The sequence below is a fragment of the Pristis pectinata genome, chromosome 7 (assembly GCF_009764475.1).
Source record: "Pristis pectinata isolate sPriPec2 chromosome 7, sPriPec2.1.pri, whole genome shotgun sequence".
Taxonomy (NCBI): domain Eukaryota; kingdom Metazoa; phylum Chordata; class Chondrichthyes; order Rhinopristiformes; family Pristidae; genus Pristis; species Pristis pectinata.
The window spans coordinates 13,654,384-13,676,382 of record NC_067411.1 but is presented as its reverse complement, the minus strand read 5'-3'; the positions used below and the strand labels follow the sequence as shown (position 1 = coordinate 13,676,382).

General features: G+C 42.6%; 1 protein-coding gene across 6 annotated transcripts in view; it reads right to left on the bottom strand.

Annotated features, from left to right (window-relative positions):
- The window catches only part of wdr17 (WD repeat domain 17), a 118,588-nt gene that overhangs the window by 3,016 nt on the left and 93,573 nt on the right, over positions 1–21,999 (bottom strand). For 4 of the 6 annotated variants that reach the window (XM_052020198.1, XM_052020200.1, XM_052020195.1 and 1 more), the window contains 7 exons: positions 19,595–19,706; positions 17,445–17,586; positions 13,497–13,599; positions 10,444–10,545; positions 7,906–8,004; positions 2,342–2,522; positions 1,230–1,408 (listed from right to left, as the gene is read on the bottom strand). In XM_052020198.1, the coding sequence (XP_051876158.1) occupies positions 1,289–1,408; positions 2,342–2,522; positions 7,906–8,004; positions 10,444–10,545; positions 13,497–13,599; positions 17,445–17,586; positions 19,595–19,706 (859 nt within the window). In that variant the 3' untranslated portion in view covers positions 1,230–1,288. Of the gene's footprint in view, positions 1–1,229; positions 1,409–2,341; positions 2,523–7,905; positions 8,005–10,443; positions 10,546–13,496; positions 13,600–17,444; positions 17,587–19,594; positions 19,707–21,999 lie in introns of those variants that run through there. The other 2 variants (XM_052020196.1, XR_007956654.1) reach the window with 2 other exon arrangements.

Below are 21,999 nucleotides of genomic sequence, written 5' to 3'. Positions count from 1 at the left end.
ACAATTGTAATTTTCCATCCATTCACTTCATATCAATAGCAGAGAGGGGCGAGTTGAGTATCTGTAACTCTTGTGTGGAATCACCCCTTTAAAAACAAATACAGTTACACTTCCTACAATTACCTGCTGTGGGTTTGTAATCAATAAATTTTCCACAGAAGCACAGGGAAGATCAAATACAACCTTGCAAAAATAAATTATGTTTTCAAGGAGGAACTGGATGTGTCTGACCCATATTAAGGCACAACTTCCACAATGTATTTCCCAAACTCTTGAATGAAGGACAACAAAATCATAGCAGGAAACACAGTCGGTTCTGGTCTTCACACAACTGCAAAATTACTGTACTTTTACCAAGAGGCAGCCCAGCAGCACTGAAACTGCACTTTGTAGTTATTTAAAAAAATAAATCTATGGATGTAAACTTAAAGATTAAAGAGGTATTTGGCAATGGGCTGATCTTAGTGTTTTAAAATAAAAGCGCATTGCTCCGATCAATTCAGACAATTCTGTCATTACACTGACCTAACAGCATTTACAGTGTAAATATTTTTTAAAAGTCCATTATTATTATATATTTCTATTTTGAAGCATGTATATAGTGCTAAGCAGCACATGTTAATAAACATTTCAAATTTACTTTATAAAATTTAAATAAATTTTCCACTTTTAGTTTGAATCATTAACAGACTCATCATAGCTGCATGGAACATCCACATATTGCCAGCTAATGACTGATTAACTACTGAACTATTGAAAATCATCACTGCAAGGCTTAGCACTTTCCTGATTTACTTCATGAGCTTTGTGGCTATAATCATCATGTTTTTTTTAATTTAGTTGGGTGATAAATCACTTGTAAATGTGCTCATAACTGGAACACTCCCTTGCGCAAGTGGAGAAATGTCTTGAAACGATGGCGTTGCATGAGGGGATAATACTTAGAATTACTAAATCCGGACTTAGCTGTGTCAAATTTCCAGTTAGCATGGTAATCACAACTTCTGCCCATTTTGGTATCCAAGAGATAAGATTTTCCTGGCATCAGGCAGAACATATTTAATCAGGAAATTTATATGTCAATAGCCAGCACTGAACTTTGGAAAATCAGGCATTTCCTTGTGGAACCCACTGTGCTATTGCAACTTAAATATTGTAAAATATACTTTGCTACTGCATGATGCCATACCCCTGTCTTTTATCCAGCAAGGTTAGTACACCACTAACCTAACAGTAACCAATGATATAAAAGTACCAAAAATGTAATTTCTTTACACTAAGGTTCCAATCAAAATGGATTCAGTCGTATTCCTGTTCCTAAGGGGGAAAAAGGATTGACTTTTGCCCACATTAGTGCATCATTAAGAGAGATTGCTGATTTCCCATCCTCAAGGAAATACACTGGCCCCTGGAAGAGGAACATAAAGGAACACAATTAAGATTAGTGGAATGTACATCTTGACTGTACATACATATATAGACTGATACCTTACTTAAAGACCTGTTCAGGGAATTGTTTACCTCATGATTTGACCACAACATAAGTTAAAATAAATCATTAGAACCTCAATCACATGAAAAAATTCAATAAATTAAAAAAATTAACAAATAAAAAAAATAATTGCCTAGAATTTGCACTTTTGTTTCCCTATGGCCTCCCCAGCTCTACGCAAAGACCACTCAAAATGTTTTATTTTCCTCAAGTGTTGTAAATTCCACAAGATGTTATTTTGCTAAATGGTTTCCTTTCCTCTCCCTGCCACGTCTCCATCAACAATATACTCCTCGAAGATCCTTTGGCTAAAGCACTTAAATTTGGCAAGAGTTCCTCTTCGGGCCACTCTCTTTTCTCCCTTCTACCTTCTGGGAGAAGCTTGAAAGTCCGGAAATCTAGACTCAAGAACAGCTTCTTCCCCACTGCTATCAGGATTCTGAACCAATCACCTCTTTCACATCCACTTCCCAATGGTGCTGCCACGTTCTCGGACTCTTAATCCTACTACCTCTCTCGGTTATTCTGTTATTGTCACTTTAGCGTTTCCTTTTGCATTACTTCAGATTGCACTACTATCTGCTGTTGTACCTTGCACCATTCTGCTGTTTTGTGGTCGTTACTGTATTTATTGTTGTATTTACTATTACCATGTATACTGTTTACTCTGAATGTCACGTAAGCAAGGAATTTCATTGCACCCTGGTGTATGTGACAATAAACTAAACTGAAACTGCTGCGCAGTTTCATAGAGGTGAATATGTACAAAATCATGCAAGTAAAATTGTCATGACAACAAGGGGAACTTAATTTTAACTACTCAAAATTTTAAAATAAATATTTTCTTACCTGTATCCGCAAACCTGTGAGGCAGGAGATGTGGACATCTGAGTGGCTGGGAAGATTAGAACCTGTGACATAATCAGGGCCGATAAGTCCTTTGATGGGTTCCTCTTTAATCCTATTTAGTAAAATGCTGTATGCCTCTCTTTGAGATTCAGAAGGAGGGGTGTATGGTAAGTCCTCAAACCTGGCACAATTTGAAAACCAACTCATATGTGATACGTGTGTATTTTGAACGACTGCAGTTTAACACAATGCTCTCTAGCTGTATAACCAATGCAAAGTAATAATGGAACATAGAACAGTACGGCACAGGAACAGGCCTTCAGCTCACGATGTCTGCGCCAAACATGGTGCCAAATTAAACTAAATCCCTTTTACACAAGAACATAAGAAATAGGAGCAGGAGTAGGCCCTCTGGCCCGTCGAGCCTGCTCCACCATTCATGGCTGATCTGGCCTTGGAGTCAGATCCACCTCCCTGCCTTTTCCCCATAACCCTTAATTCCCCTACTGTGCAAAAATCTATCTAACTATGTCTTAAATGTATTTAATGAGGTAGCCTCTATTGCTTCCCTGGGCAGAGAATTCCACATATTCACTACTCTCTGGGAAAAGCAATTTCTCCACATCTCCATCCTAAATCTATTCCCCCGAATCTTGAGGTTAGGTCCCCTCGCTCTAGCCTTACCTACCAGTGGAAACAACCTTCATGTCTCTATCTTGTCTATCCCTTTCATAATTTTATATCTTTCTATAAGATGCCCTCTCATTCTTCCGAATTCCAGCGAGAATAGTCCCTGGTGACTCAATCTCTCCTCAGAGACTAACCGCCTCATCTCTGGAATCAACCTGGTGAACCTACTCTGCACTATCTCCAAAGCCAGTATATCTTTTCTCAAGTAAGGAGACCAGAACTACATGCAGTACTCCAGGTGGGGCCTTACCAGTACCCTGTACAGTTACAGCATAACCTCCCTGCTCTTAAATTCAATCCCTCTAACAATGAAGGCCAACGTTCCATGTGCCTTCTTGATAACTTGTTGCACCTGCAAACCAACCTTTTGCAATTCATGCACAAGCACTCCCAAGTCCCTCTGCACAACAGCATGCTGCAATCTTCCACCATTTAAATAATAATCTGATCTTCTATTTTTCCTTCTAAAGTGGATGACCTCACATCTACCAACACTGTACTCCATCTGCTAGACCCTTGCCCACTCACTTAACCTGTCTATATCTCTCTGCAGACTCTCTGCATCCTCTGCACAATTTGCTTTTCCACTCAATTTAGTGTCATCAGCAAACTTAGACACGCTACGCTTGGTCCCCTCTTCCAAATCGTCAATGTATATCATGAACAGTTGTGGGCCCAGCACCAACCCCTGCGGCATCCCACTCACCGCTGATTGCCAACCAGAGAAACACCCATTTATCCCAACTCTCTGCCTTCTATTGGTTAACCAATCCTCTATCCAAGCTAATACATTACCCCCAACTCCATGCATCCTTATCTTATGGATAAGTCTTTTATGCAGCACCTTATCGAATGCCTTCTGGAAATCCAAGTATACAACATCCACCTGTTTCCCTCTATCCACTGTGCTCATTATATCCTCAAAGAACTCCAGTAAATTTGTCAAGTAGGACCTGCCCTTCCTGAATCCATGCTGTGTCTGCCTGATGGAACTGCTCCTATCCAGATGTTTTGCTATTTCTTCCTTAATGATAGCTTCAAGCATTTTTCCAACTACAGACATTAAGCTAACTGGCCTATAGTAACCTGCCTTTTTCCTACATCCTTTTTTAAACAGTGCCGTGACATTTGCTGTCTTCCAATCCGCCGGGACCTTCCCGGAGTCCAGAGAATTTTGGTAAATTATCACAAATGCCTCTACTATAACTTCTGCCATGTCTTTCAGTACCCTGGGATGCATCCCATCAGGACCAGTGGACATGTCTACCTTTAGGCCCACTAGTTTGCTCATCACTACCTCCTTAGTGACAGCGATGGTAATAGAGGTCCTCACCTCCCATCACATCCATAACATCTCTCTTTGGCATGTTAGACGTGTCCTCCACCGTGAAGACCGGCACAAAATAGTCATTCAAGGCCTCAGCCATTTCCACATTACCCAATATTAATTCGCCCTTCTCATCTTCCGAGGGACCTACGTTCATTTTAGCCACACTTTTCTGCTTTATATAATTATAAAAACTTTTACTATCTGTTATATTTTGTGCTAGTTTACTTTCATAATCTATCTTCCCTTTCCTTATTGCTTGCTTAGTGGTTCTTTGTGCTTTTTAAAGTTTTCCCAATTTTCCAGTTTCCCACTACTCTTGGTGACTTTTTATGCATGAGCTTTTAGCTTGATGCCTTCTTTTATTTCCTTAGTTATCCAAGGCTGGCTCTCCCCACCCTTACTATCCTTGCTTTTAACTGGAATATACTTTTGTTGAGCACCATGAATAATTTCTTTGAAAGTCTTCCACTGTTCCTCAGCTATCCCACCACATAGCCTGTGTTTCCGGTCTACGCGAGCCAACTCCTCCCTCATCCTGTTGTAGTCTCCCTTGTTTGGGCATAACACACTGATTTTAGATCGAACGTTTTGCCTGCAAAATGATCCATATCCCTCCATTCCCTGTGTATTCATGTGTTTATCTCAAAGACTCTTCAATGCACTGTTGTATTTGCTTTTACCACTACGTCTAGCAGACTGCTCCAGGCACCTACCACTCTCTGTGTAAAAAACTTGCCCTGCACATCTCCTTTAAACTTAGCCCCTCTCACCTTAAATACATGCCCCTTAGTATTTGACATTTCTACCCTGGGAAATATATTCTGACTGTCTACCCTATCTATGTCTCTCATAATTTTATACACTTCTATCAGGCCTTCCCTCAGCCTCTGATACTCCAGAGAAAACAACCCAAATTTGTCCAATCTTATATTTAGATATCTTTATTAGTCACATGTACATCAAAACACACAGTGAAATACATCTTCGGCGTAGAGTGTTCTGGGGGCAGCCCGCAATCTCTCCTCATAGCTCATACCCTCTAATCCAGGCAGCATCCTAGTAAACCGCTTCTGTACCCTATCCAAAGGCTCCACATCCTTCCTGTTATAGACACAATATTCCAAGTGCAGCCTAACTAAAGTTTTCTATAGCTGCAACATGACTTCCTTATACTTATACTCAATGCTCCGACCAATGCATGCCATATGCCTTCTTTACCACCCTATCTACTTGTGGCCACTTTCAGTGAGCTATGAACTTGGACTCCGAGATCCCCCTGTACATCAAGATAATGGGAATGCATTATTCAGTTGAACAAAACCATCCTTCATCAAGTCAGGTGAACAGATTCACATAAGAAAGACTCAGCAGTTTGGTTATCAAAAAAAAGACGTGGCGGTGTCCAGGTGCTAAAACAGTACATTGGAAATTTGAGAAATAAAGCTCAATGCCTTAATCAATAATCTGTGGTTAGATACCTTGTGTATCCTGTCCCCGGGGCTAGGTTAGACTGGGAAATAAAACCCAGTCTCACCAGGCTTCTATTACCACTGCAGTATGTGCTGATGTTCTGATACTTAACACTTGTGAAATGCATTATTACACTTTATTGTTGGTTGTCACATGCATACACTTCATTTTTTTTCTTTGTTCTAATAGTGTTTTTTCTTGTATAATTTTTTTTGTGAATGTTGTGTATCAGATGCTATGTGCCTGTGATGCTGCTGCAAGTAAGTTTTTCATTGCACCTGTGCATACATGTCCTTGTGCACATGACAACAAACTCGACTGTGACTTTGATGAAGTCCTGTGCAACTTGGGCTGCTGCTGTTGTGCGCAATTATACTGTGCTGTACATTAAACAGAAGCTGTAGGGTTTAGCCCTTTTGGTTTTGCAAAGGTAATGCCTAAGTCCTTCCAAGGCGGTCCCTGAGGATCAAGGATGACCTGTTTCCAGTCCGGCTCTGTTGGTTCTGCGGTGGTTGATGAGGTCAGTGTGACATCCGCAGACTCAACCAGAGATGTGGTAGGAGATGCTTGATGGCCTGGATGGTGGGGATGGCTTGTGAGGTGGGATGCACTCCTTCCAGTGTTCACGCTAGGCTTCCTTGTGCTCCTTACTCACAACGTGGAGTGAATCCTTGAATCTTCCCGTCTATCTGCCTCATAACCTTTCCCAGTGAGAGACCTGGTATATAGTGTCTGTTTCAAGAGTACAGTGAACTGAGTGCACCTTGGGCCTAGATGCTGAGGAAGCTTGTCTGGGAAAGGACACTGGTGTACAGGGTGTTGATGAGGCTACACTTTTGGTCACTCTGTTATAGGAAAGATGTTATAAAATTGGAAAGAGTGCAGAGAAGATTTATAAGGATATTGCCAGGACTTGGGGGACTGAATTAGAAGTTGGACAGGCTAGGAGTTCTTTCCTTGGAGGGTAGGAGACTGAGGGGTGTTCTTATAGAGGTGCATAAAATCATAGATTGTGTACGTTCACACTGTCTTTTTCGCAGGGCTGGGGAATCATGAACTAAAGGGAATAAGTTTAAGTGAAGGGGGAAAAATTTAATAGGAACTTGAGAAGCAACTTTTGTACACAGAGAGTGATCCGTAAATGGAATGAGCTGCCAGAGGAAGTGGTTGGGGCATATACATTAACAATTTCTAAAAGACAGGTACGTGGATTGGAAAGGTTTAGAAGGATATGGGCCAAACATGGGCAAATGGGCCTAGCTTGGATGGGGTATCTTGGTCGGCACGGACCAGTTGGGCTGAAGGGCCTGTTTTCATGCTGTATGACTGCATGACTCTTTATTATTCAAGTTTAAATCTCACTACAGCAGCTGTGGATTTAAAAGAGAATCTAACCAACTACCCTTGATATTCAATGGTATTATTCATCACTAACAATATCCTAGGGGTCACCATTGACCAGAAAATCAACAACACCAGCCACATAAATACCATAGTTACAAGAACACGAGAGGTCAGGTATCCTGCAGTGAATCACTCACCACCTGCCACCGCACAGCCATTCCCATCAAGGCACAAAGCCAGGAGTATGATGGAATACTCTCACCATCCGGGACATGCCCTCTTCTCGTCACTACCATCGGGGAGGAGGTACAGGAGCCTGAAGACCCACACTCAATGATTCAGAAACAGCTTCTTCCCCTCTGCCATCAGATTTCTGAACAGTCCATGAACCCTACCTCATTATTCCATTGCATTTATTTATTTATTTATTTATTTATTTTGTGATTAATAGTAATTTTATATCTTTGCACTGTACTGCTACCTCAAAACAACAAATTTCACGTCATATGTCAGGGAAAATAGATCTGATTCTGATTGCAGCTCCAACAACTCTCAAGAAACTTGACACCAATTGAGGTCAAAACAGCCTGTTTAAAGCAGTCAATTGATATTACTGTAATGCAGCTCAAATATAATGTTTCACTGCACATAAGGAATTTCACCAACCTGTATGGTTAAACAAGGGCTATTGATTCAGACGTTAGGATTGATTAAGAAACCATGGACTTACTTGCTGGTTGACTGTGTGCATGCTCTCCAGCCATCTAGCTCCGCCGATAAGTCCTCGATCTTGGTTGGGACAGTTACCTCTCTACGCTTCAAGAGCTGGCTATAACAAAGAGGGCAGATCTTTTGAGATGCAATTGAAAATCAAGTGTACATGTAAACTGTGAGCTGAAGCTCAATGGAATTTTTAAGAGAGTCTTGTTTTTGACTCCAACTGAGCTGCCTAGTTTAGGAAAGTTTTAAAAGCATTGAGTGACCTACAAACAAAAGCAAAGTAAATGCAGCATTCTGATGAAAGGTCATCGACCTGGAACTATGATTCTCTTTTCTCTCTCCACCTGCTGAGTTTTCCTGGCACACCCTGTTCTTAATCTCAGAATTCTGCTTTTAACAGAACCTTGCTACTCTCCACTCCAGGGGAGTGTTTACCATGGAGTATATTCAAGGTTGAGATCAGTCTGTTCTTGGCACCAATAGAATCTGGGTCACAGGGATCAGGAGGGATATAGTCATTGAGCACAGAAGCAAGCTTATCTTACAAAGCTTCATAACAGCTTCAGGATCCTTATGGCCTAGTCCTGCTCCTACTTAACGTTTAACGTAAAATCCATTTCTGCTATCAATTTTCACAGCTGTGCTTTCTTAAAATAAAACTTGAACAGCTGACTTCCGTGTTGATTTTGCATTTTGTCCAAGAATGGCTGAATTTTCAAAAAAATGGAATTTGTCGAAGTATTGGATGGCTTTTGCAGTTACTCTATGAAACAGTGAGTAACTTTAAGATTCCTGGCTCAGTGTAGTTCAGTGTGGAGCTCAGTGATTCAGCTCTCCTCTGCCGACCAAGCTGCTAATGGCTTTTTCTTTTATTTATACATTGACTGGGTATGGATGAAGCTGCAGGCTTTTATTGCTCACCAGTAATTGCCCCAGACTTGAAGACTCAGCTACTTCAGTGGGACAGCAGTTAACCACAGACCAGACTGGGTAAGGATTTCCTTCACTGGTTACTGAACCAGAGGTGTTTGTTTTAATGGTTACCACACAGAGGAAAGTTAGAGGTGGGGGACCTGATGTAGGTATACAGATTTATGAGGGACCCAAATAGGGCAAATAATAGGGAACTTTTCCCCATAGCAGAGGTGTCTAAAGTTCTAGATTTAGGGTAATGGATAAGAGCTTTAGAGGAGATCTGAGGAGAAATTTTTTTTACCCAGAAGGTGGTTGGAATCTGGAATGCACAACCTGAGGCATTGACTCTCACAACATTTAAGAAGTATCTAGGCAAGCCCTTAAATCATCAAGGTATAAAAAAGCCATGGACCAAATGCTGGGAAATGGGATTAATAAAGATGGGTGCTTGATGGTCAGCATGGACATAGTGGGCCAAAGGGCCTGTTTGTGTGTGGCACAGAATGATCATTGAAACTAGTTATTTTTAAAAAGAAATTACATTTATTATTTAATTAGTTGCATGTAAATTCCTTCAGCTGTTACAATGAGATTCAAACTCTTGCCTCTGAATCAATGATCTTGAACTCTGGCTACTAGTCCAGTAACAACCAGTACACTACCATGCCTGTCTAATCAGAGGAAATCATTTTGAATCTATATGAACTTCAGGCATTCATGAACTAATCTTCCTGTAGTATTCTCTGATAATGTTAGACTTTATTGTGTGGTGTATGTGAGTTTTAATGGCCAACTAAGCCAATATCCACCAGTGAGTAACGTTACTGACCCTATAGAACTAAGTTTACACATTTGGATTGTAATTTCCATGGATAAATACTTCAAGATAAACAAGATGTTAAAATAATACAGGTATTCCTTGATCTATGAATATTTAGTTTATGAATTTTTGCTATAACACCATTGGCTCTTTTGGATAAATAGCTTTGACTTACAAATCTATTTTTCACTATAATCAATATTACGCCACTCTCTGCCCAGGGGAATATCTTTACCAAAATAGCCACAATGCATTATGGCCAGTCTTTTCAATTTATAAGGTTTCATTTAATGAAACATTTTCCAGGAGCACACCCTTTTGTAAACCGAGGAAAAGTTGTAATACCTTGTCAGTTTTAAATTGTTTATTCATAATATTTCAGATTCTATTTTACTGATGTGTTCCTGCTTCACCCTTGTTCACTTTCTAAAATACTGGAACATAGACGATCAGATCTATGGAAAGTCATCATCATGAAATATTAACTCCGTTCTGCCCTTCACAGGTGCTGCCAGACCTGCTGAGTATTTCTAGCATTTTCAGGTTTCCTGCATCTGCAGTACAGGTGACCCCTGAGTTACGGGAGGGTTGTGTTCCTGGAAAACAGGCTGTATCATGATCTTCTGTAACGCAAAGCCACATCATCTGAGCATGCGTCAAAGAACGCGAGTTTGAGTTCTTGGGTAATGATTTGTGAATTCTGTCAGGGCGAATTTCCGTAACCTGAACGGCCGTAACGAGGGAATTGCCTGTATTTACTTTTCAATTACTGTTGACACTTTGCAGAGAAGCTTCAGCTTATACTGTCCTCACCTGGTGTACTCATAAAGTGCAGGTACAATACTGTTGTACTGCCTTCTGATAGCCAACAGCGCAGCAATGTAGCCACAGAATATAAGCAACTCATTTCGAGCCCTGAAAAAACACAAAAAGTTCACAGTTATACCGTACATTAAAATTAAGGTATTATTCTGATCTCTAAATTAAGATGTTTATTACAGAGAAGCTTGCTGTGTATTTGATTTACCTAAGTACATCTTACAGTCTGCTGGAGGGAAAAAAAATAACTGAATCTTGCAGTACAAACATAGGCCATTTGAGCCTTGTGCATAAATTCAAATAGTTCCAGGGATGAAGGATTTTGGTTGTAGGATTGGACTGGAAAAACAAGGGTTGCTCTCCTTGGAGCAAATAAAATGGAGGGACTTGAGGCGATGCCTCAAGAAGGCGGCATCCATCACAAACGACCCTCAACATCCGGGACATGCCCTCTTCTCATTACTACCATCAGGGAAGAGGTACAGGAGCCTGAAGACCCACACTCAACGATTCAGAACCAGCTCCTTCCCCTCCGCCATCAGATTTCTAAATGGTCCATGAACCCATGATACCCCATTATTCTTTTTTTTTGCACTACTTACTTATTTTGTAATTTATAGTAATTTTATGTCTTTGCACTGTACTGCTGCTGCAAAAGAACAAATTACATGTCATATAATCTACTGTGGATAAACCTGTGGATGTACTGTACTTCGACTTCCAGAAGGCATTTGATGTATCCCAAGTTGTTTCCCATTTAACAATGTCATTCCACATACATATATCAATCTTCACTGATAGAACAAGAGTCTTTTCCTCATATCAACTGTATTTAGTCATTTACTGATTTGCTTATTTATTCAATTATGATCCCATCATTCAGAGCTACCGTGATAGTCCACCAAGCACAGCTCGTAGGTGTGGTGGATGGTATGAATATTCTGGGTGGTGAATGGGGCTATGTTATAAATATATTACAAAATGCACTGCAGTAACTTGTCAAGGCTTCTTCACCAACAGTGCCTACAAAACACCACCTTTGCCATCCAGAAGGACAAAGGCAGTAGCTGAGCAGGAACACCATTCAGACCTCCTTCAGAGGTAAGAACATTTACAGCAGAGGAGTGTTCAGAGTATTGTGTCTATGAGTCATAAAACAGCTGCCCAGCGTAACCCCACTATCCAATACCAAGCTCGAATCCCTAAGGCCAAAGTTCTTCAAGTACACAACCATGTACTTTTCTTGTCCGCGCCATCAGGACTTGGAAATATATCACCAATTCTTGCATCATTGCTGGGACCACAGAAAGGGATATTCCTGATGTACAGGAGTCCATGAATTCTATTTAGGACTGACATGAGGAGAACTTTCGGCTCCCACAGATTTAGGACTGAGATGGGGAGAACTTTCGGCTCCCACAGAGTGACAACCCGTGCAATTCTCTACCGCACAAATCATTCAATGTATTCAAGAAGGAGTTTGATATTGTTCTTGGGGCTAGAGGGTTCAAGGGATGTGGGGAAAAGGCTGGAGCAGGGTACTGAATTTGGATGATCAGACATTATCATATTGATGGGGAACTAGGCTTGAAGAGCCAACCGGCCTATTCCTGCTTCTATTTTCTATGCTTTTATGTTTCTGTATCTAAATCCTGGAACACTACCTATGTCCTATCTCTGCCCCTCATGATTTTATACACTGTGTAGAAGTGTATGAAATCATGTGGGGTATAGATAGAGTGAATACACACAGTCTTTTTCCCAGGGAAAGGAAATCAAAAGTGAGAGGCCATAGGTTTACGGTGAGAGGGGAAAGATTTAAAAGGGACCTGAGGGGCAACAGATGCAGAGGGTGGTGCATATGTGGAACGAGCTGCCAGAGGTAGTGGTTCAGGCAGGTGCAATAACAACATTTAAAGGATACTTGAACAGATAAGATTTCTTTATTAGTCACATGTACATTGAAACACACAGTGAAATGCATCTTTTGCGTAAAGTGTTCTGGGGGCAGCCCGCAAGTGTCGCCATGCTTCAGACGCCAACATAGCATGCCCACAATTTCCTAACCTGTACGTCTTTGGAATGTGGGAGGAAACCGGAGCACCCGGAGGAAACCTACGCAGTCACGGGGAGAACATAGAAACTCCTTACAGACAGCAGCCAGAATTGAACCTGAGTTGCTGGCACTGTAGTAGCGTTATGCTAACCGCTATACTACCGTGCCTGCCCCTAAAACACATAGATAGGAAAGGTTTAGAGGGATATGGTTCAAATGTGGGCAAATGGGACTAGCTTAGATGGGCATCTTGGTCAGCATGGACGAATTGGGCTGAAGGGCCTGTCTCTCACTGTTTTCCCAGCAGCACTGGAATTGAAATCAGTTTATTATTGTCACATGCACCAAGATACGATGAAAAACTTGTCTTGCGTACCATTCCTACATATCAATTCATTACACAGTGCATTGAGGTAGTACAAGGCAAAACAATACAGATTGCTGAATAAAGTGTCACAGCTACACGGAAAGTGCAGTGCAGGTAGACAGTGAGGTGCAAGGTCATAACGAGGCAAATTGTGAAGTCAAGAGTCTACCTTATCGTGCTAGGGAACCGCTCAATGGTCTTATAACAGCGGGATTGAAGTTGTTCTTGAGCCTGGTGGTACGTGCTTTCAGGCTTTTGTATCTTTTGCCCGATGGGAGAGGGGAGAAGAGAGAATGTCCGGGGTGGGTGGGGTTATGCTGGCTGCATTACAGAGGCACCGAGGTAGTACCGAGGCACCGTGGGCATATCTCCACCAGAAGGACTGCAGCAGTTCAGGAAGGCAGCTCTCCACCACCTTCTCAAGGGCAGTTAGGGGTGGCAGTAGATACTGACCCTTCCAGTGACACTCACATCAGGTCATCGAAGAAAAACAAAGATCCCAATGTGCTATGTTGATTTACTGCCCTTCCAAACTGACGTGACAGACAGACAGACACAATAAAGAGCACGGTAAATCTTTGTGCTGTTCAGTTCAAAAGGCAGCAGAATTGTATTCTAACTTACTCACTACACTTGTGCAGCATCAGCCGGTCAGTGCGGATGTAGCTGAGCAGGTCCAAGATTCCATGGACAGAGTCCAGGCTCCAGTCAGAACGACTGAGCTGTTCTGCAGGGTTGGAAGAATCACAGTTAGTCAGAGGTTGGACCAACTTTGCACCTCATGGACACAGATAAGACTTTCAAACAATTACTGTATTAAGGGGACACGAGAAGACCTTTGCGAGTAGAATTAAGGACAGGTGTTCTACATGTACGTGAGGAACAGGAGGATGACTAGGGTGAGGGTAGGTCCGCTCAGTGATAAAGGAGGAAACGTGCCTGGAGGCGGAGGAGGTAGGGGAGGTCCTTAATGAATACTCTGCTTCAGTGTTCACCAGGGAGAGAGACTTTGACAAATGTGAGGTCAGCATAGAACAGGCTAATGTGCTAAAGCATGTTGAGGTTAAGAAAGAGTTGGTGTTGGAGTTTCTGAAAAACATTAGGATAGATACTGTAAGTCCCCATGAGCGGAAGGGATATACCCCAGGTTACTACGGGAGATGAGGGAAGAGACTGTTGGGGCATTGATAATATTTGCATCCATCCTGGCCACAGGAGTGGTACCAGACGATTGGAGGATGACAAATGTTGTTCCCCTATTCAAGAAAGGTAATAGGGATAATCCCAGGAATTTTAAGACTCACTGGTCTATGTCAGTGGGGGGCAAGCTATTGGAGAAGATTCTTATGGACAGGATTTACGAGCATTTGGAGAAGCATAGTCTTATTAGGGAGAGTGGCATGACTTTGTGATGGGCAGGTCGTGCCTCACGAGCCTAATTGAGTTTTTCGAGGAGGTGACAAAACAAATAGTTGAAGGTAGAGTGGTGTATATGGACTTTAGTAAAGCGTTTGACAAGGTTCCCCATGGTAGGCTCATTCAGAAAGTCATGAGGTACGAGATCCGTGGAGACTTGGCTGCGTGGATTCAGAATTGGCTTGTTCACAGAAGGCAGAAGGTGGTAGTAGATGGAGAGTATTCTGCCTGGAGGTTGGTGACTAGTGGTGTTCCACAGGGATCTGTTCTGGGACCCCTACTCTTAGTGATTTTTATAAATGACTTGGCTGAGGAAGTGGAGGGGTGGTTTAATAAGTTTGCAGATAACACGAGGGTTGCTGGTGGTGTGGATAGTGTAGGAGGTTGTCATAGGTTACAACAGTATATAGTCAGGATGCAGAGTTGGGTGGAGAAGTGGCAGATGGAGTTTAATCCAGAGAAGTGTGAAGGGATACACTTTGGAAGAACAACATGAAGGCAGAGTACAAGATTAATGGCAGGATTCTGAGCAGTGTGCAGGAACAGAGGGATCTTGGGGTCAAAGTCCATAGATCCCTCAAAGTTGCTGTGCAAGTTGATAGGGTGGTTAAGAAAGCGTATGGTGTGCTGGCCTTCATTAGTCGGGGTATTGAGTTCAAGAGCTGCGAGGTAATGTTGCAGCTCTATAAAACTCTGGTTAGACCACACCTGGAGTATTGTGTTCAGTTCTGGTCCCTTCATTATAAGAAGGATGTGGAAGCTTTAGAGAGGGTGCAGAGGAGATTTACCAGGATGCTGCCTGGATTAGAGAACATGACATATGAGGAAAGGTTGAGCGAGCTAGGGCTTTTCTCTTTGGAGCGGTGCAGGATGAGAGGCGACTTGATAGAGGTGTATAAGATTATGAGGGGCATAGATAGAGTGGACCCCAGAACCTTTTCCCCGGGGCCGTAATAGCCAATATCAGAGGGCATCCATTTAAGGTCAGAAGAGGAATGAATGTTCAGGGCAGATGTCAGAGGTGGGTTCTTTACACAGAGAGTGATGGGTACCTGGAATGCACTGCCAAGCGTGCTTGTAGAGGCTAATACAACAGAGCCATTTAAAAGGCTCTTAGATAGGCACATGGAAGTAAGAAAAGTGGAGGGTTATGAGCTGTGCAGGAGGGAAGGGTTGGATTGATCATGGAGGAGCTGTTCACAACATCGTGGGCCGAAGGGCCTGTACTGTGCTGCACTGTTCTATGTTCTAAGCTGGGAGCCAGACCAGTAAACACATTCTTTGTTATCGTGGCAGAAGAAGAGGATTGAATACCAATGGCAGATGGGAGCTGGAGTGATTCCTCCGGGTCAGAGAAAGCTTCATCTAGAAGATAAAGGTTCCTGGAGGAAACACTTGGTGCAGATTATTGTTAGACTGATTTCATTTGTCTTGGAGGGTTGGCGAGGAATTTTCTAGCAGATCTTTTCCTGGAATACATCCTGAATATTTTCTCAAGTTCTTTCCTTACCAGGGTAATGGCAGGATTGGAGCGACAGGAGGCACAGGGAGCTGGTGTGTTTAGAAGTGGTGTGGGATTGGCAAGGAGGGAGTGGTGACCTGGGGAAGCAGACAGAAACAGCGTTTAACCTCGATGAATCCATTCTACAATTGGGGCTGGGCTTGATGGTTCTACTGCTCTTTTTCTACCCTCCAATATTGTATCCTTAACAACAAAAATGAATCAAGGAAGGGAACTGTTTGGATTCACTGGGGTGAACTTTGATTTTGTGTACCAGTGGTGATAGCAAGTCCATTATTCATTTTACACTTTATATTACTTTGTTATTTATATTACAATAATAGATGTATTGTACTTTCTTAGGTCATTCAACCCTTTGAGACTATACAGCTCCCAGTGTAATCCCATCAATCCCATTCCCTCACTTAATTTCTGTGACCTATTCTCTTTGAAATGCCCAGTAATTCCACCGTGATTCACTGGCTATTCAAATACCCTAGAAGCAACTTACCGACCAACAAGCACATCTTTGGGATGTGGGAGGAAACCGGAGTACCCAGAGGAAAACCCATGCTGTCACAGGGAGAGCATGCAAACTCCTTACAGGCAGCACCAGAGGACAGGATTGAACCCGGGTCACTTGGTGATGTGCCCTAGCAGCACTACCCGCTGCACCATTGTGCCACCCAATTTTTACTTCCATTGGCCACATGGAAATGTTTGACCCGGAATTCGGAGCTAACACTCAGGTAATAACGACACTTGCTTCCCACTGTGGAAGGTAGCCATCTTCCCTCCCTGATCTTGACTGAATTTATTTTATTAGTTTATTATGTTTATTAGAACATCAACGGCAAGGCAAGCATTTATTGTCCATCCCTAATTGCCCTTGAGAAAGCGAAGGCGGGCATTCTTTTTGAACTACTGCAATCGTTTCCACTGCATCGTGTATGTGTTTGAGTTCCGGGATCTTAACTCAGTGAGGAAGGAGGGTTGACAATGTATTTCCAAGTCAGGATGATGTGAGACTTGGGACTCTTCCCACTGCCTGAATGGGTGCTGGAGGCAGTTAGACTCATAAATTTAAGAGCACTTAAATCAGCAAGGCATAGAAGGCTATTGACAAGTGCTGGTAAACGGGGTTAGTATTGATAAGTACGTGGATCCATCGAAGTTAAACACTGTTTTTCTCTAATATTAATATTTGATATTAATATTTAATATTTATTTGTCACATGTACATCAAAACACACAATGAAATGCGTCTTTTTGCATTAACAACCAACACAGTCTGGGAATGTGCTGGGGGCAGCCCACAAGTGTCGCCATGCTTCCGGCGCCAACATAGCATGCCCACAACCTCCTAACCCGTACATCTTTTGGAACGTGGGCCTGTTTCTCTGCTGTCTGAATCTATGACTGGGTAAGTGGCCACTTGTGGTTATCACTGTGTGTTCTGGCAACCAGTTAATTGTAAACAGGGAGAAGATCTATCACGTTCTCAGGGTAAGGAGAACATCTCAATTAACATGATTGCCTGTAACCTAGGGAAAAGTTAACACAAAAATTACTTCATCCCAATTATACAAGCATGTTTTCTATCCACAAAACACTGTAAGACATCCACAAAACAGAACAATTAACAAGATAAGTACCTTTAACGTAAAGAAGTCCAATGGCAAGTGCTTTCTCAGGCACAGGACTCAATAAATAATATTTTACTGCTTGGAATATCTCCCCTTCACTGTGATACATTTCCGCAAATTGTAAACATTCCTCTGTGGTTGGTAGGTGACACTGTGAAGGGATTTTTACAGAACGCATGAATTGTAGGGGTCAGCAACATAACACATTATCAAACAGAGCTGCATTTCAGAGAAATGGAGGAAGGTGGGTAGGTATTTATCCTCAAGTCCCACACGCTAAATGAGTTATAAATTCATATTGAACTCCGCTTCTGAAATTTGATCCCACTGAAGTGGATGTCATTCTGTCATGCCTTTAGCACATATAACATAGGTTGAATTTTGCCCCAGTAAATGCTGCCTGATCTGGATCAAAGCAGGTTCTAGCCAATTGGAGTCACTGATCAATCACCTCAATGTCTTCTATCAAAATTCCTTTCTCCTTCCAAGCATCATTGACATTTTGTACACAGGCCTGTCCTCTTCAGCCATATTCTTTTGCCACTACCTCACCAGTGGGCCGCTATTTACAATAATCCTAATTTTTCTCCCCACATTCTCCTCCCTAAGATTCTACCACTCACTGACACACTGAGGGCAATTTACAGTGGCCAAATAACCAACCAATTCACACCTTAGGATGTGTGAGGAAACTGGAGCACCCAGAGGAAACCCATGCAGTCACTAGGAGAACTACACACAGGAGGTTGGGATCAAACCCAGGTCTCTGCTTTGCAAAGGAGCAGCTCTGCTATCTGCACCATCATCCTATGCATCCCTTCCCCAACTTCTCTGGAATTGGAAACTCAATTTTTTTCTCCTTTCTCGGTTCTGACGAGTGGTCTTCAATTCAAAACATTAACTACGTTTCTCTTTCCACAGTTGCTGCCTGACTTTCATGATTTTCTGCTCTTGGAGAGGGTTGGTCCTATCGCAGTTGGCTAAAGAAATTGGATCTGTGATCTTTGGAGATTAGGAAAATTATTGAAACATGCAAAATCCTTAGGGGACTTAACCGGGGAGATGTTGAGATGTTTCCATGAGTGGGAGAATCCTGACACAGTTGGGGGGCATTCATTTAAAATTGAGGTGCATAAGATCTTCTTGCTGAGGGTATTGAATCTTTGGAATTCTCTATCCTGATGGGTTGTGGAGGCTGGATAACCGGAGCTATTTAAAGAGGAAGTAGATCTATTTTTTGATCAGGGAATTGAAGACGATATGTAACTGTTACAGAAGAGGAGATGAGGCCTGGGGCAAATCAGTCATGATCATATTGAATGGCGGGGTGGGCTTGAGGGGCCATGGCCTACTTCTACTCCTATTTTCTTATGGCTGCACATAGGGTGGTAAAGAAGGCATATGGCATGCTTGCCTTTATTAGTCAAGGCACTGAGTTTAAAAATCAGGAAGCTGTGTTTCCGCTTTATAAAACACTGGTTAGGCCGTATCTGGAGTATTGCATTCAATTCTGGTTGCCTATTATAGGAAGGACGTGGAGGCTTTGGTAGGTTACAGAAGAGGTTTACTAGGATGCTACCTGGATTAGAGGGCATGTGCTATAAGGAGAGGTTGGACAAACTTGGGTTGTTTTCTCCGGAGCGGCGGAGACTGAGGGGAGACCTGATAGAAGTTTATAAGATTATGAGAGGCATAGATAGAGTAGACAGCCAGTATCTTTCTCCCCAGGGTCAAAATACCTGACATTAGAGGGCATGCATTTAAGGTGAGAGGGGTAATTTCAAAGGCGATATGTGGGGCAAATTTTTTTACACAGATAGTGGTGGGTGCCTGGAATGCTCTGCCAAGGGTGATAGTGCAGGCAAATATGATAGAGGCATTTAAGAGGCTCTTAGATAGGCACATGAATGTGTGGAGAATGGAGGGATGTGTACATTGTATAGGTAGAAAGGTTTAGTTTAGGTAGGTGTTTAATTACCAACTTAATTAATTCGGCACAACATTGTGGGCTGAAGGGCCTTGTTCCTGTGCCGTACTGTTGTATGTTCAATGTTAGTAAGTGCTTCTGCTGGTCACATTTGCCTCTTGGGGCACTTTATCATCTACATTTTTCTGGGTAAACAAAATGCAAATTTTCCCTTGTAAACAGCGAGCTTTACCTTCTCGTGAAGATCGTTCACTTCTGCAGTGGCTCCTGCGTAGAACGCACAGAGTTTGACCAACAACAGCTCACTGTCGGGGATCATGGTCAGTAGATCAGCCGCAAGGTCCCTGCACAAGACAAGTCACGGTCATTAAACAGGACTTCTCAAGGAAGCAGAAGTTTGCTTCGATATAGCACCTTAAAAGCTGGAACCAATTCCAAGCATTTTACCAACAAACACTGACAACTGACCACATGAGGAGACATTACTGAAGATACCAATAGCTTGGAAAATGAAGTGGGTTTTGAGGAACATCTTTAAAGAGGTTACGGATGGAGAGAAGCATAGGAAGGCTGAGGTTTAAGGAGGAAATTCAAGGACTTAGGGCCTTATTAGCTGAAGATATGGCTTCTTATAGTGCAACGATTATTTTTGGGGTGATAAGCAGTCATATTTCCACATGATATAAAGAAGGCCATTCAGCCCATGATATCCATGCCGGCTCACAGAGCAATCCTATTTCCCCACTAATTTTCTCTGTAGTCTATTCTCCCCACTTTCCCATCAACTACCCTCATATTCTACCACTCACCTACACACTAGAGGCAACTTACAGCGACCAATTAACCTACCAACCTGCACGTCTTTGGGATGTGGGAGGAAACCAGAGTATCCAGAAAAAAAACACCTGATCACAGGGAGAATGTGCAAGCTCCACAAAGGCAGCATTGGAGGTCAGGATTGAACCCCGATCTCTGGTGCTGTGTGCCAGCAGCTCTACTATGCTGCCCAAACTTGGAGGAGAGCAGATATCTCAGGGGGTTGGAGGGCTGGAAGAGACTGCAGACAGATTTGAATACATGGATGAGAATCCTAAAATGGCGGATTTGCTTAACCAGGAGAAAATGTCCACCAGCATGCTCAGGAACAATGAGTAAACGGGACAACCTGAGGTAGGATATTTGTAAAAGAAGAGATCTTGTTTTCTTTCCATCCCAGTTCTGATGAAGGGTCTCGGACCAAAAGTTAACTCTGTTTCTCTTTCCACATGCTGTGTGACCTCCTGATATTTACAGAGTTTTCTCTTTTTATTTTAAATTTGCAGCATCTGCAGTTTTTTTTAAAACTTTCATTTAGAAAAGATCTACTGTACCATTCTAGAAGAAAGGCAAAATATTGTTGACATTGTAAATTTATAATGGAGGCTCAGAATCCAGAATCAGCATCAAGTTTATTATCACTGACATATGTCGTGAAATTACTATAAGTTACGAATGAATGAATGAATGAATGAATGAATGGATGGATGGATGGATAGATAGATAGTGCAAAATGGGAAATAACAACGGAAGTTCATAGGTTCGTGGACCGTTCAGAAATCTAATGGCGGAGGGGAAGAAACTGTTCCTGAAACATTGAATGTGGGTCTGCAGGCTCCTGTACCTCTTCCCTGATGGTAGTAATGAGAAGAGGGCATGTCCCGGATGGTGAGGGTCCTTAATGCTGGATGCCACCTTCTTGAGGCACTGCCTCTTGAGATGTCCTTGATTGTGGGGAGGGTTGTGCCCATGATGGAGCTGGCTGAATCTACAACCATCTGCAGCCTCTTTCGATCCTGCACATTGGAGCCTCCATACCAGGCAGTGCTGCAACCAGACAGAATGCTCTCCACCGTACATCTATAGAAATTTGCAAGAGTCTTTGGCGACATACCAAATCTCCTCAAACTCCTAATGAAGTAGAGCCTCTGGCATGCCTTCTTTGTGATTACATTAACGTGTTGGGCCCAGGATAGATCCTCTGAGATGTTGATGCCCAGGAACCTGAAGTTGCTCACCCTTTCCACCACTGACCTCTCAATGAGGACTGGTGTGTGTTCTCCCGACTTCCCCTTCCTGAAGTCCACAATCAATTCCTTAGTCCTGCTGACGTTGAGTGCAGGATTGTTGTTGCGACACCACCCAACCAGCTAATCTACCTCACTCCTGTACGCTTCCTCATCGCCATCTGAGATTCTGCCAACAATAGTGTTGTCATTGGTGAATTTATAGATGGTGTTTGAGCTGTGCCTAGTCATACAGTCATGAGTGCAGAGACAGTAGAGCGGTGGGCTAAGCACGTATCCTTGAGGTGCACCTGTGTTGATTGTCAGTGAGGAGGAGATTTATTACTGATCAGTTATTACTGATCTGCACTGACTGTGGTCTCCCGATAAGGAAGTCAAGGATCCAGTTGCAAAGGGAGGTGCAGAGGCCCAGGTTTTGAAGCTTGTTGCTGTAATCGACAAACAGCAGCCTGACGTATGTATTGCTGTTGCCTAGGCGCTTCAAAGCCATGTGAAGAGCCAGTGAGATTGCGTCCACTGTAGACCTGTTGTGGTGGTAGGCAAATTGCAGCAGGTCCAGGTCCTTGCTAATTCT